This window comes from Mobula hypostoma, chromosome 3, assembly GCF_963921235.1.
Source record: "Mobula hypostoma chromosome 3, sMobHyp1.1, whole genome shotgun sequence".
NCBI lineage: Eukaryota > Metazoa > Chordata > Chondrichthyes > Myliobatiformes > Myliobatidae > Mobula > Mobula hypostoma.
The window spans coordinates 104,080,714-104,095,727 of NC_086099.1; the positions used below are offsets into that span (position 1 = coordinate 104,080,714).

The 15,014-nt window shown below is 40.3% G+C and overlaps 2 protein-coding genes across 2 annotated transcripts; both read right to left on the reverse strand.

Annotated features, from left to right (window-relative positions):
* Positions 1–443: 443 nt before the first annotated feature.
* LOC134343497 (interleukin-8-like) lies at positions 444–2,843 on the reverse strand. The gene is made up of 4 exons (XM_063042217.1): positions 2,740–2,843; positions 2,297–2,426; positions 2,086–2,165; positions 444–1,171 (listed from the first exon to the last, which is right to left on the reverse strand). Exons 1-4 carry the CDS (start codon positions 2,798–2,800, stop codon positions 1,143–1,145), a joined length of 300 nt encoding a protein of 99 aa, XP_062898287.1. The 5' UTR covers positions 2,801–2,843; the 3' UTR covers positions 444–1,142.
* Positions 2,844–11,685: 8,842 nt separating this feature from the next.
* LOC134343498 (interleukin-8-like) lies at positions 11,686–14,370 on the reverse strand. The gene is made up of 4 exons (XM_063042218.1): positions 14,274–14,370; positions 13,831–13,960; positions 13,628–13,707; positions 11,686–12,649 (listed from the first exon to the last, which is right to left on the reverse strand). The coding sequence occupies exons 1-4, from the start codon at positions 14,332–14,334 to the stop codon at positions 12,621–12,623; spliced, it is 300 nt and encodes a 99-aa protein (XP_062898288.1). The 5' UTR covers positions 14,335–14,370; the 3' UTR covers positions 11,686–12,620.
* Positions 14,371–15,014: the final 644 nt, after the last annotated feature.

Genomic DNA, 15,014 nt, shown 5'->3' on the forward strand with positions numbered 1-15,014 from the left:
GTGTGTTTTAACCAAGATGAGTTCAGCGATTTCAATTTACCGGCATTTCAGGCGTTGTATGCAAATATTTAAAGAGTCATGAGGCAAACTTGAGCTCAACTATATAGCACTATATACATTGTACATTGTGCTTATGATAATTATCCCTTGAAAATATTACCCATTATCTTAATTCTCCGAATACAAAACATTAAATTTAAGCTGAAATTTTTAAAACCCGCTAAAATTCCCCACAGCCATTGTGCAGATTTGGCTGAGGACCCACTGCTCTTCATTCTTTAATTAGTTCATTTATTAAACGAAGAAAGACAGGACCATATACTGAAGATTCAGAACAACTGACAACGAATTCTTTTTTAGAAATACAATTTATTCTAATTTCTTAAATACATTTGAGGAATGTTCAACAAATTCATTCACATATAACAAAAGTCCAGCTTTGATGGATAATAAACTGAATCCAGTCAGTAAAAGTTCCCTCAAGACAAAATATTTCCATCCACATATAAAGTTTATTCTTACTTAAAACTTTTATTTCATCCAGTGATTATTAGACTATTAGCAGCACTATCTTCTAAAATGCAGATATTTTACAGAAAAATTGCATCAGTGGAGAGTTTACTTCAACAGATTCTAGATAGATTCTAAAATCTGACGCTTTACAAAAAAACACCATATTTTCATGATAATATCAACTGTCAAAAACTTGCAGTAAAAAGGCACAAGGTGATTTCAGACATTTTTACTGTTATTTCTATAGAAGAATGTTTCATTCAAATTAGAACACTTTTGGTCCAATGTACTGCCATCAGTATATCACCATTTCCGAACGATTTAAGCAGGAAAGGGGAAGGTAGGAGCGGGAATTGTTGTAAACAATCCGATGTGTCCACCTGCTTTAATTTCAGGAATGGCAGAGAGCACAGTCCACCACCCATCACTGGCTTTTCTTGCGGACTGAGATCATTTTAACTCTGTAGTCATGGAGATTCATCCACCATCTTAGTTTAATACCAACATCATCTCCCAACCCGATAGCTAATACTGGATGGTGATATCACAGAGTCAACACCCAGGGCTGAGCTTCCATCTTTCCCCATCGGATAATCTAGAGATGGAATTCATTCGCTCAGTTTGCAGCTTCAGTTTTTTGATTTGTGTTGTTTCCCACCTGTAAAATTATTGAATAATTTGTATCATTACCCACAGATTTTCAGCATATAGTATCTCAAGCAACAGAATTAAATGAGTTTTCAAACCGACTTTCCACAAAAAGATGCCTTGGAAACTTGCTCATACCTCATTGATATTGCAAAAGGTATAAACCAAACTGCATCGTACTGTGTTCAAGTTCATTTCAAACTTCTCACAAAGTTACACCATGCAGGCATGTGATGTACCATTGCTGACTTCCCTGGCATCAACAGTTCATTATCCACTGTATTGATCTGAGTTGAATCACTTTCTGGCATCCATTTACCATCCTATCATCTCTTTACAAGGAAAAATTCTAGAGCAGGCCTTCCCACCTTTTATTGTGCTATGGACTTCATGTTGTGAACCCCTGTTCTAGACAGTAAACACTGTCTATAGCTCCAACTCCAAGATGCTGGAGACCATCCAGGACAAAGCATTCTGTGCAACTGGCACCCCAATAATTTATTCACCCAAATTCCCCTATTCTATGGCTGCAACCAATGGTGAAAATCATTATTTAATATTTTAGTCTAAACATCACTGTTTAGACGATAAATCATTCTTCATTCATTAATCTCAGCTGGAATTAAAAGGTGTGATAAACAGTATCAGACATCAGTTCAGCAATTAATAGCTTTATGGTGACCCAATCTCTACTTCCTGGTCCCTACCACAGTTCCAAGGAACATTAATAATGTGAGAGGCTCAGCTCTGACAGCAAACATGGCGAATGAGTTTGCTGTCATTCCAGGTTACGGCAGGAACGACAGTGAGGAGCAGACAGCTCCCTCCACTATGAAGGGCCAGAGTCACACAGCAAAAACAATCTTTACATCTACGTTACTTAGCAGCTTAAGAGTAAAATTTTGACAAGCACCAAACACTGACCTTTCATGGCTGTTATGAGAGCCTGCAACCACCTGGCATCAGGATCCACACACACTTTCGTCTCATTTTTCAGGGTGACACTGCGAAAAGACAGTATCATTCAAAATTTAATTCACAGAAACAGTATGTCTTCTCTTGAGGTGCACAGTTTATGAAATAAACATCAGAAAAGGAATGAAGTTAAAGTTGATAATCTGGCTGCTTTACTCACATTATCTCTGCTCTGTCACAGTGGGATCCTTTGGGAATGTATTTCAAGCTCCTGATGGACGTCGGATGAATAATATCAAAGCTGGTTCGAATGCAATGGCACCGTCCTTGTGCTCCTGGGATCGGAACACCTGAGGAAAGATTATATTCACTCAGATTTCATTGTTGTTTCAAGGAGAACAAAGCCTGTAAAACTTGCTGATACTCCACCAGTGCTTTTGCTTCATCAAAGCATCACCAGACAGGAGCTTGCACATCTCACTATCAAATGTTGCAGGAAAGCTGCATGAATTAATCTTATATAAATCTGATGCTGATGCAATTTACAGTTACAGATATTTAAATATTTCTCACTTTCATTCCTTTCTACATTGTAAACAATACAAGAACCACAAAATATATACATCACTTGAATAAAACTCCAGTTCAGATATCTCAACATACCCTGTGCAGCAATGGCACACAGAAGGAGGATGACGATGGTCACAGTGGCTGTTCTGTCCATCTTCCACTTTGTACAGCAGACGGATCTTCTGTTCAATGCAGCTGTTCTCTGCTGAATCAAGACATGCTGAAACCATTCAGTGAGCTTCTATTTATTGGGACACTCTTCTCCAATTTGCATAATCTCATGCAGGGAACTCTGCCAAACACTGACGTCCTGAAGCAGGGGATTTCCTGCTCCCAGCTCAGATCTACTTTCACTTCTGTAGCTTTACATTTCAGCATGTGTGTGCTTCAGAGCTGTAATAGGATTATCTATCAATATAGCTGTTGATTCTGTTGGACTAATTTGAAGATTGATTTGTTTATTTTCAGGAAGAAATGAATAATTCACTTTTAGCAAAGTTAATGGTGCAAATGAACCAATTGTTTGCTTTCTAGCTATCAAATTCCATTTCTGGGCCTTATTCTCACAGGTTTTGAAAGTCTGCAGTTCAGGACAGCATGCTCACTACAAGATGGAGTTTATACCTGCGATTTCCAGGAAATTGCTCTCCCATTCAAAATCTTCATGTTGCAGCATGTCTCCCAGCTCTTTAATGTTGCAGGTTTGGAAAATACATAGATATTTCCAACATTGGATACAATCCACACTTTGTCTGAAGAATCAGCATGTTGCTGCATTGGTCCCAGACCTGGAATCATTCTTAAAACTTATCCATCCTCAGTGTTCACATTTTAAATCCCTGCACACCTCAGCACTGAGATTAAAGTTGTCGGGGATCCCAAATCATACTCAGCTCATAGATAGGCTTATTGCGATGCTGAAGCTGCTGTTTTTCAGCTCCAGGAGTCTTGAGTATGTGTTTACTTATACCTTCAGGATATGCAGTCTTTGCTGTATAGAATAATGTCTAGTCCTCAAGCCATTCTATACCTGATGACAACTACATTACAATATTCTCAAAAGCACACACAAAATACTGGAGGAACTCAGCAAGTCAGGCAGTTTTGTGCAGATGTGAATATAGAATAGAGCCTGATCTCTAAAACATGATATATCCTACCATTGAATAAGCTTACTCAATTAAACATTTAAACCTCAAGTATTATACTCAATTATTCTCTGGAATTTATTTAACACTTCTCCAATGTCTCTACCAGTCCCACACACAAGTGATAGGATACATTATGTATAGATAGTGGGTTTATATGCGAGCAGAAATATTTGTGCAGAGAATGGTGTGGGATAAGTTGGACAATATTGCAAGATCTGACCAGGTTATTATGTGCTGTAATAAGGCTTTTGCTGGAATATTTGCTGCAGCAACAACTGTTCATTGTGCTCGTTGTCCGAGAGTGACGAAACATCAGCTTCAGGGCTTTCTGGAGCTGGTTCAAGTTTTAGTTCCCAGATTTGTGAATTGTGGAGCCTGGAGCCGTGTTGACTCCTTCCCCTGGGGAAAGTACAAACATCAGTGAAATTCAGAACTGCAGCACAGATTGCAGCCAGTGTTTGTGAGACCACGTGATTTCCAGGAAATCAGCTTGTTTTATGCTTCATGATGTTCTATACATTGAAGTCTACACTTGCACCTGTTTGCTTAAATCATTTGAAATATATCACAACAAACAAAAAGACTATTCTCAGATCAGCCATGTTATAAGCATGTTGGAGTAAACAGAAGCAATCTGTCTTACGTGTGTATAATATTTTTTACCGTTCTCCATTAACAAAGATAATGAGTTCCACGGGAGGTACAAGGCCAGGAGCCAACTTCTACTGCACTGGTAAAATGAATTGTTAATATATTAAATTCACCCATATCAGTAGTTCATGAAAATCAACAAATTAATCAGCACGTCTAAAATTCAACACAGGGGCACGTGTTTTTTTTCCAGAAAACCTGCACTTGACAACCACGAGATTCCTGTACAACACTAGCAATATATTCAATGTCAGAAACTGCTTCCCTTTCTTTGGCTGTTGCATCCAATAATTTCCAAAGTTATGTTTTGATGCAGCTCTTTCAATACCACCTAGCTACTTTGCCCAGGTTGCAGAGGTGGACCCAGTGTAATCAGTCTCCAAGTAGATTTAAACTGAACTATGTGAGGAATACAAAAGTGAATTGATTTTCTCAGCATTGGTGGCCAAAGCAGATTAAATTCTGATCCTGACTTTGCTTAACCGCACATACTGTAAAAAAGAGACAGTACATATCCATCCTCAGTCCGTCAGATTTCACTGACACACTGACGTCCATTCCAGTGTCAAGTGTGATAGGATTTGCGATGTTAGGGGCAAACTCCCATACTCCCATACTGTTAGGGGTCTAGATGATTTAGAGTTTGTAAAATGTGTTCCGGAAAGTTTTCTAAATCAATATATTGAGGGACCAACTAGAGGGGATGCAATATTGGATCTCCTGTCAGGAAACGAGTTAGGACAAGTGACGGAAGTCTGTGTAGGGGAGCATTTTGGTTCTAGTGATCATAACACCATAAGTTTCAATTTGATCATGGACAAGGATAGATCTGGTCCTAGGGTTGAAGTTCTGAACTGGAAGAAGGCCAAATTTGAAGAAATGAGAAAGGATCTAAAAAGCGTGGATTGGGACAGGTTGTTCTCTGGCAAAGATGTGATTGGTAGGTGGAAAGCCTTCAAAGGGGAAATTTTGAGAGTGCAGAGTTTGTATGTTCCTGTCAGGATTAAAGGCAAATTGAATAGAAATAAGGAACCTTGGTTCTCAAGGGATATTGCAACTTTGATAAAGAAGAAGAGGGAGTTGTATGAAATGTATCGGAAACAGGGAGTAAATCAGGTGCTTGAGGAGTATAAGAAGTGCAAGAAAATACTTAATTAAGAAAGTAATCAGGAGGGCTAAAAGAAGACATGAGGTTGCCTTGGCAGTCAAAGTGAAGGAAAATCCAAAGAGCTTTTGCAGGTATATTAAGAGCAAAAGGTTTGTAAGGGATAAAGTTGGTCCTCTTGAAGATCAGAGTGGTCGGTTATGTGCAGAACCAAAGGAAATGGGGGAGATTTTTTGCGTCTGTACTTACTAAGGAAACTGAATGAAGACTATGGAATTAAGGGAAACAAGTAGTGAGATCATGGAAACTGTACAGATTGAAAAGGAGGAGGTGCTTGCTGCCTTGAGGAAAATTAAAGTGGATAAATCCCCGGGACCTGTCAGAGTGTTCCCTCGGACCTTGAAGGAGACTAGTGTTGAAATTGTGGGGGCCCTGGGAGAAATATTTAAAATGTCGCTGTCTACGGGTGAGGTGCCAGAGGATTGGAGAGTGGCTCATGTTGTTCCGTTGTTTGAAAAAGGATCGAAAAGTAATCCGGGAAGTTATAGGCCGGTGAGTTTAACGTCGGTAGTAGGTAGGTTATTGGAGGGAGTACTAAGAGACAGAATCTACAAGCATTTGGATAGACAGGGACTTATTAGGGAGAGTCAACATGGCTTTGTGCGTGGTAGGTCATGTTTGACCAATGTATTGGAGGTTTTCGAGGAGGTTACCAGCAAAGTGGATGAAGGGAAGGCAGTGGATATTGTCTACATGGATTTCAGTAAGGCCTTTGACAAGGTCCCACATGGGAGGTTAGTTAGGAAAATTCAGTCGCTCGGTATACATGGAGAGGTGGTAAATTGGATTAGACGTTGGCTCAATGGAAGAAGCCAAAGAGTGGTGGTAGAGAATTGCTTCTCTGAGTGGAGGCCTGTGACTAGTGGTGTGCCACAGGGATCAGTGCTGGGTCCATTGTTATTTGCCATCTATATCAATGATCTGGATGATAATATGGTAAATTGGATCAGCAAATTTGCTGATGATACAAAGATTGGAGGTGTAGTAGACAGTGAGAATGGTTTTCAGAGCCTGCAGAGGGACTTGGACCAGCTGGAAAAATGGGCTGAAAAATGGCAGATGGAGTTTAATACAGACAAGTGTGAGATATTGCACGTTGGAAGTTCAAACCAAGGTAGAACATACAGGGTTAATGGTAAGGCACTGAGGAGTGCAGTAGAACAGAAGGATCTGGGAATACAGATACAAAATTCCCTAAAAGTGGCGTCACAAGTAGATAGGGTCGTAAAGAGAGCTTTTGGCACATTGGTCTTTATTAATCAAAGTATTGACTATAAGAGCTGGAATGTTATGATGAGGTTGTATAAGGCATTGGTGAGGCTGAATCTGGAGTATTGTGTTCAGATTTGGTCACCAAATTACAGGAAGGATATAAATAAGGTTGAAAGAGTGCAGAGAAGCTTTACAAGGATGTTGCCAGGACTTGAGAAACTCAGTTACAGAGAAAGGTTGAATAGGTTAGGACTTTATTCCCTGGAGCGTAGAAGAATGAGGGGAGATTTGATAGAGGTATATAAAATTATGATGGGTATAGATAGAGCGAATGCAAGCAGGCTTTTTCCACTGAGGCAAGGGGAGAAAAAAACCAGGTAACATGGGTTAAGGGTGAGGGGGGAAAAGTTTAAAGGGAATATTAGTGGGGGCTTCTTCACACAGAGAGTGGTGGGAGCATGGAATGAGCTGCCAGATGAGGTGGTAAATGCGGGCTCTTTATTAACATTTAAGAATAAATTGGACAGATACATGGATGGGAGGTGTATGGAGGGATATGGTCCATGTGCAGGTCGGTGGGACTTGGTAGAAAATAGTTTGGCACAGCGAAGAAGGGCCAAAAGGCCTGTTTCTGGGCCGTAGTTTCTATGGTTTCTATGGTTTTCTATGGTTAGAGTTTCCAAATGTTCGACTTCATTCAGAAAATTATTCTTTCAGGTTCCCACTCCGGATACCAGGTACACACTCAGTTTGGGGTTGATGGCTACTGGCAGTAGTTTAGGTAGGTAAGGACATCCCATATACGGTTGAGCCTGAATAAAGAGACACTTTTGTATCTAGACCACATCAATACATCAATATTCCAGACCCTTGTGCCCAGGAACAATTCACGGACCATTCAGAAATCTGATGGCGGAGGGGAAGAAGGTGCTCTAAAACACTGAGAGTTTATCTTTAGGTTCCTATGCCTCCTCCCTGATTATAGTCAGAAGAAGAGGTCACGCCACTAATGTTGGACATCCTGAATGATAGACTCTGTATCCTGGACAAAACGTATTTAGAAGGTGTTCTTGATGGTGGGTGGGCAGATGCCCGTGATGGGCCAGGCTGAAACAACGGCCTCTGCAGACTCTTACAATCCGGTCTATTGGTGTACACAGTCTAAATCAAGTGAATGAGCAATTGAACATCAGCTAGCACATGGGCTTCACACAGCAAGTTCTTGATATAGTGCGAAGGGAGTCAACTACAAAGTGAGTTCTTCCACACTGGAATTAATGCTCACACGTAAGAGGGAAGATGTTCAAACACAATATGATCAAGTATGTTTCCACACGTGGGCACACACACACACACACACACACACACACACAGACACACACACACACACACACACACACACACACACACACACACACACAAGCACACACACATGGGTTTAATTCCTTTTCCTGTTATTCACCCTCCTGTTAATGAGCCATTGAGTTTAAGGGACAGTTGGGATTAACAATTAGTGATAACCTGTGAATTAGCAAGAAGAAATGTAACATTTAATGGTCCATCCTGACACTTGAGCTATTCTTGATGCCAACTTCAGTTTTCTCACATAGAACATAGAACATATAACAGTACACCACAATACAAGCCATTTTGCTCATGATGTTGTGTCGACATTTTAACTTCCTCCAAAATCACTCCAATGCTTTCCTCACACATTGTCTTCCATTTTTCTTCCATCCACGTGCCTATCATAAATGTCTTTAATATATCTGCCTTCAACACCACCCCGGCACCTCGTTTCATGCAGCCATCTATCTCTGTACAAAAAACGTAGCTCTGACCTGCACCTATACTTTACTCTAATCACCTTAAAATTTAGTCCTCTCATATACATCATTTACTTCCTGGGAAAAGGACACTGAATGTTCACTCTGTTAATGTCTCTCACCATTGTTTACACTGCTGTAAAGTCAACTCTCGCCCTCCTACTTCCAAAGAGGAAAACCCAAGCTTGCTCAACCTTTCCTCATAATACATGATGTCTGATCCAGCCCATCTCCTCTGCAACCTCTCTGAAGCTTCCCCGTCCTCACTACAATGAGGCAATCAGAAATGAGCACAATATTTTAAGTCCTTCCAGGTGAGGCATCACTTCACCTGTGAGTCGACTGGGGTGATATACTGCGTCCGGTGCTCCCGATGTGGCCTTTTATATATTGGTGAGACCCGACGCAGACTGGGAGACCGCTTTGCTGAAAATCTACGCTCTGTCCGCCAGAGAAAGCAGGATCTCCCAGTGGCTACACATTTTAATTCCATGTCCCATTCCCATTCTGACATGTCTATCCACGGCCTCCTCTACTGTAAAGATGGATCCACACTCAGGTTGGAGGAACAACACCTTATATTCCGTCTGGGTAGCTTCCAACCTGATGGCATGAACATCGACTTCTCTAACTTCCACTAAGGCCCCACCTCCCCATCGTATCCCATCTGTTACTCATTTTTATGCACACATTCTTTCTCTCACTCTCCTTTTTCTCCCTCTGTCCCTCTGAATATACCTCTTGCCCATCCTCTTGGTCACCCCCCGCTCCTTGTCTTTCTTCCCGGACCTCCTGTCCCATGATCCTCTCGTATCCCCTTTTGCCTATCACCTGTCCAGCTCTCGGCTCTATCCCTCCCCCTCCTGTCTTCTCCTATCATTTTGCATCTCCCCCTCCCCCTCCAGCTTTCAAATCCCTTACTCACTCTTCCTTCAGTTAGTCCTGACGAGGGGTCTCGGCCTGAAACGTCGACTGCACCTCTTCCTATAGATGCTGCTTGGCCTGCTGCGTTCACCAGCAACTTTGATGTATGTTGCTTGAATTTCCAGCATCTGCAGAATTCCTGTTGTTAGCTTTTATTTTCACAATATTTTAAGTGTGGTCTAATCAGAGTTGTCCAGAAATGCAAAATTATCTTGTAACTCTTCAACTCTGTTACTCAACTTCTGAAAGGCAAAACATCATGGCGTTCTCAAACACTTTACCAATCTGCACATCATTTTTGAAAGATATACATACATGGACCCCACAATCTCTTTGTTCCTCCATACTGCTACGAATTCTGCCATTAACCCTGTACCTGGCCTTCAAGTCCAAACTCACAAAATGTATCACTTCACGCTTTTCCAGATTAAACTCCATCTCCCACTTATGCATCCTTCAATTTCCCATTATAACCTACGGCAACCTTCTACACTATCCACAACATCGCCAACCCTTGCAACACCTAGAAACTTACTAAGCTGTCCAACTACTTACTCATCCAAGTCATTTCTAAATATCACAGAGAACAAGGCTCTCATAACAGATCACTGTGAAACACCTCTGGATACCAACCTGCAGGCAGAATATGCTCCATCTACCACCCTCTGCCTTCTGTGGGCAAGCCAATTCTGTATCCATGAGGCCTCCTGAATTTTCGAGTGAGCATGCTATTGGGAGCCTTCTCAAATACCTTACTAAAAGCCATATACACCACATCCACAGCTCTGTCTTAATCAAATTGTATGCTCATTTCCTTGCAAAATTCAATCTGTCCTTTCCAAACTCACACTGACTATCCCTGATCAAGTCTATGCTTCTCCAAATGTAAATCCTGTCTCAAAGACTTCTCTCCAATCATTTACCCACCAATGGCATAAGATTCACAGATCTATCATTCCGAGATTTATCCAAATTACCTTACTTGAACAAAGAAATAATATTTGTACACCTCCAATCTTCTGGTACTACTATTGTGAACAGTAAGAATGCAAAGATCATCACTAAAGGTGCAGCAATCTCTTCTGTTGCTCTCTCAGTACCAGGGGTAAACCTCGTTCAGTCACAGGGAATTACCTATCCGAATGTTTCTCAAGAGTTCTACACATCCTCTTTCTTAATGTTGACATGTCACAGCCTGTTCAATGATAACCACACATTTGTGAAGCTCCCTCCCGTTGGTGAATGGTGAAACAAAGTACTCATTGAGGACCTCCCCTGATCCTTCAAATAAAAGTATGTTTCCACTTTTATCTCTGACGCTCATAACTCAAGCTAATCATCCTCTGGTTCTTCACATACAGTACATGTAGAATGAGCTGATGTTTTCCTTAATCTTACTCACCAAGGTCTTCTCATGTCCTTTTCTGGCTCTCCAAAATCCAGTCTTAATCTCCTCCTGGCTACCTTATAATTCTTCAAGCCCAAAATTTCAGTTTCTGGTCTGATGTTAATTGCACTGCAGATCCAGTTTGTCTGTGTTAAGTTACAATGACAGGTATGTCAATTGCCCTGACAAAGAATCTTCTGTCTCAACGATTCAACAATTCAGTGACATTGTACTAATCTGTGCCCTTCATCTGTGCAGTTGACTAAATGTCTCAACTATCTCAGTGTGTTTTAACCAAGATGAGTTCAGCGATTTCAATTTACCGGCATTTCAGGCGTTGTATGCAAATATTTAAAGTGTCATGAGGCAAACTTGAGCTCAGCTATACAGCACTATATACATTGTACATTGTGCTTATGATAATTATCCCTTGAAAATATCACCCATTATCTTAATTCTCCGAATACAAAACATTAAATTTAAGCTGAAATTTTTGAAACCCGCTAAAATTCCCCACAGCCATTGTGCAGATTTGGCTGAGGACCCACTGCTCTTCATTCTTTAATTAGTTCATTTATTAAATGAAGAAACACAGGACCATATACTGAAGATTCAGAACCACTGACAACGAATTCTTTTTTAGAAATACAATTTATTGTAATTTCTTAAATACATTTGAGCAATATTCAACAAATTTATTCACATATAAGAAAAGTCCAGCTTTGATGGATAATAAACTGAATCCAGTCAGTAAAAGTTCCCTCAAGACAAAATATTTCCATCCACATTTAAAGTTTATTCTTACTTAAAACTTTTATTTCATCCAGTGATTATCAGACTATTAGCAGCACTATCTTCTAAAATGTAGATATTTTACAGAAAAATTACATCAGTGGAGAGTTTACTTCAACAGATTCTAGATAGATTCTAAAATCTGACGCTTTACAAAAAAAACCATATTTTCATGAAAATATCAACTGTCAAAAACTTGCAGTAAAAAGGCACAAGGTGATTTCAGACATTTTTACTGTTATTTCTATAGAAGAATGTTTCATTCAAATTAGAACACTTTTCGTCCGATGTACTGCCATCAGTATATCACCATTTCCGAAATAATTTAAGCAGGAAAGGGGAAGGTAGGAGTGGGAATTGTTGGAAACAATCCCATGGATCCACCTGCTTTAATTTCAGGGATGGCAGAGAGCACAGTCCACCACCCATCACTGGCTTTTCTTGCGGACTGAGATCATTTTAACTCTGTAGTCATGGAGATTCATCCACCATCTTAGTTTAATACCACCATCATCTCCTAACCCGATAGCTAATATTATATTTTAGCAAATGACTCCAGTCTCATTTACACTTTTCCACAAGGTCACATGTCCAGAATCTACTTTAATTACCAGAAATTGCACAAGAACCCTACGATTTTCACAAAATGTAACACAAACATCAGATGGTGTCCTCAAATGCAAACAGGTCGTGTGTCCAGGTAAAAAAAATGTCCTGTGACAGGGAGGAAGAGCAAGATCACTCTCCGAAGACAATGAAGAGGAGACACTGGATGGTGATATCACAGAGTCAACACCCAGGGCTGAGCTTCCATCTTTCCCCATCGGATAATCTAGAGATGGAATTCATTCGCTCATTTCGCTGCTTCAGTTTTTTGATTTGTGTTGTTTCCCACCTGTAAAATTATTGAATAATTTGTATCATTATCCACAGATTTTCAGTATGTAGTATCTCAAGCAACAGCGTTAAATGAGTTTTCAAACTGACTTTCCACAAAAAGATGCCTTGGAAACTTGCTCGTACCTCATTGATATTGCAAAAGGTATAAACCAAACTGCATCGTACTGTGTTCAAGTTCATTTCTAATTTCTCACAAAGTTACACCATGCAGGCATGTGATGTACCATTGCTGACTTCCCTGGCATCAACAGTTCATTATCTACTGCATTGATCTGAGTTGAATCACTTTCTGACACCCATTTACCATCCTATCATCTCTTTACAAGGAAAAAATCTAGAGCAGGACTTCCCACCTTTTATTGTGCTATGGACTTCGTGTTGTGAACCCCTGTTCTAGAGAGTGAACACCATCATTAAGCAAGGGATCCATAGACCCCATTGCAGGGAACCCCTCTTCCAGAAAGTAAACACTGTCTGTAGCTCCAACACCAAGATGCTGGAGACCATCCAGGACAAAACATTCTGTGCAACTGGCACGCCAATAATTTATTCACCCAACTGCCCCTATTCTATGGCTGCAAACAATGGTAAAAATCATTATTTAATATTTTATTCTAAACATCACTGGATAGACGATAAATCATTCGTCATTCATTAATCTCAGCTGGAATTAAAAGGTGTGATAAACAGTTTCAGACATCAGTTCTGCAATTAATAGCTTTATGGTGACCCAATCTCTACTTCCTGGTCCCTACCACAGTTCCAAGGAACATTAATAATGTGAGAGGCTCAGCTCTGACAGCAAGCATGGCGATTGAGTTTGCTGTCATTCCAGGTTACGGTTGGAATGACAGTGAGGAGCAGACAGCTCCCTCCACTATGAAGGGCCAGAGTCACACAGCAAAAACAATTCTTTACATCTACGTTACTTAGCAGCTTAAGAGTAAAATTTTGACAAGCACCAAACACTGACCTTTCATGGCTGTTATGAGAGCCTGCAACCACCTGGCATCAGGATCCACACACACTTTCGTCTCATTTTTCAGGGTGACACTGCGAAAAGACAGTATCATTCAAAATTTAATTCACAGAAACAGTATGTCTTCTCTTGAAATAATGAAATAAACATCAGTAAAGGAATGAAGTTAAAGTTGATAATCTGGCTGCTTTACTCACATTATCTCTGCTCTCTCACAGTGGGATCCTTTGGGAATGTATTTCAAGCTCCTGATGGACTTCGGATGAATAATATCAAAGCTGATCCGAATGCAATGGCACCGTCCTTGTCCTCCTGGGATCGGAACACCTGAGGAAAGATTATATTCACTCAGATTTCATTGTTGCTTCAAGGAGAACAAAACCTGTAAAACTTGCTGATACTCCACCAGTGTTTTTGCTTCATCAAAGCATCACCAGACAGGAGCTTGCACATCTCACTGTCAAATGTTGCAGGAAAGCTGCATGAATTAATCTTATATACATCTGATGTTGATGCAATTTACAGTTACAGATATTTAAATATTTCTCACTTTCATTCCTTTCTACATTGTAAACAATACAAGAACCACAAAATAGGTACATCACTTGAATAAAACTCCAGTTCAGATATCTCAACGTACCCTGTGCAGCAATGGCACACAGAAGGAGGATGACGATGGTCACAGTGGCTGTTCTGTCCATCTTCCACTTTGTACAGCAGACGGATCTTCTGTTCAATGCAGCTGTTCTCTGCTGAATCAAGACATGCTGAAACCATTCAGTGAGCTTCTATTTATTGGGACACTCTTCTCCAATTTGCATAATCTCATGCAGGGAACTCTGCCAAACACTGACATCCTGAAGCAGGGGATTTCCTGCTCCCAGCTCAGATCTACTTTCACTTCTGTAGCTTTACATTTCAGCATGTGTGTGCTTCAGAGCTGTAATAGGATTATCTATCAATATAGCTGTTGATTCTGTTGGACTAATTTGAAGATTGATTTGTTTATTTTCAGGAAGAAATGAATAATTCACTTTTAGCAAAGTTAATGGTGCAAATGAACCAATTGTTTGCTTTCTAGCTTTCAAATTCCAGTTCTGGGCCTTATTCTCACAGGTTTGGAAGGTCTGCAGTTCAGGACAGCATGCTCACTACAAGATGGAGTTTGTACCTACGATTTCCGGGAAATTGCTCTCCCATTCAAAATCTTCATGTTGCAGCATGTCTCCCAGCTCTTTAATGTTGCAGGTTTGGAAAATACATAGATATTTCCAACATTTGATACAATCCACACTTTGTCTGAAGAATCAGTATGTTGCTGCATTGGTCCCAGACCTGGAATCATTCTTAAAACTTATCCATCCTCAGTGTTCACATTCTA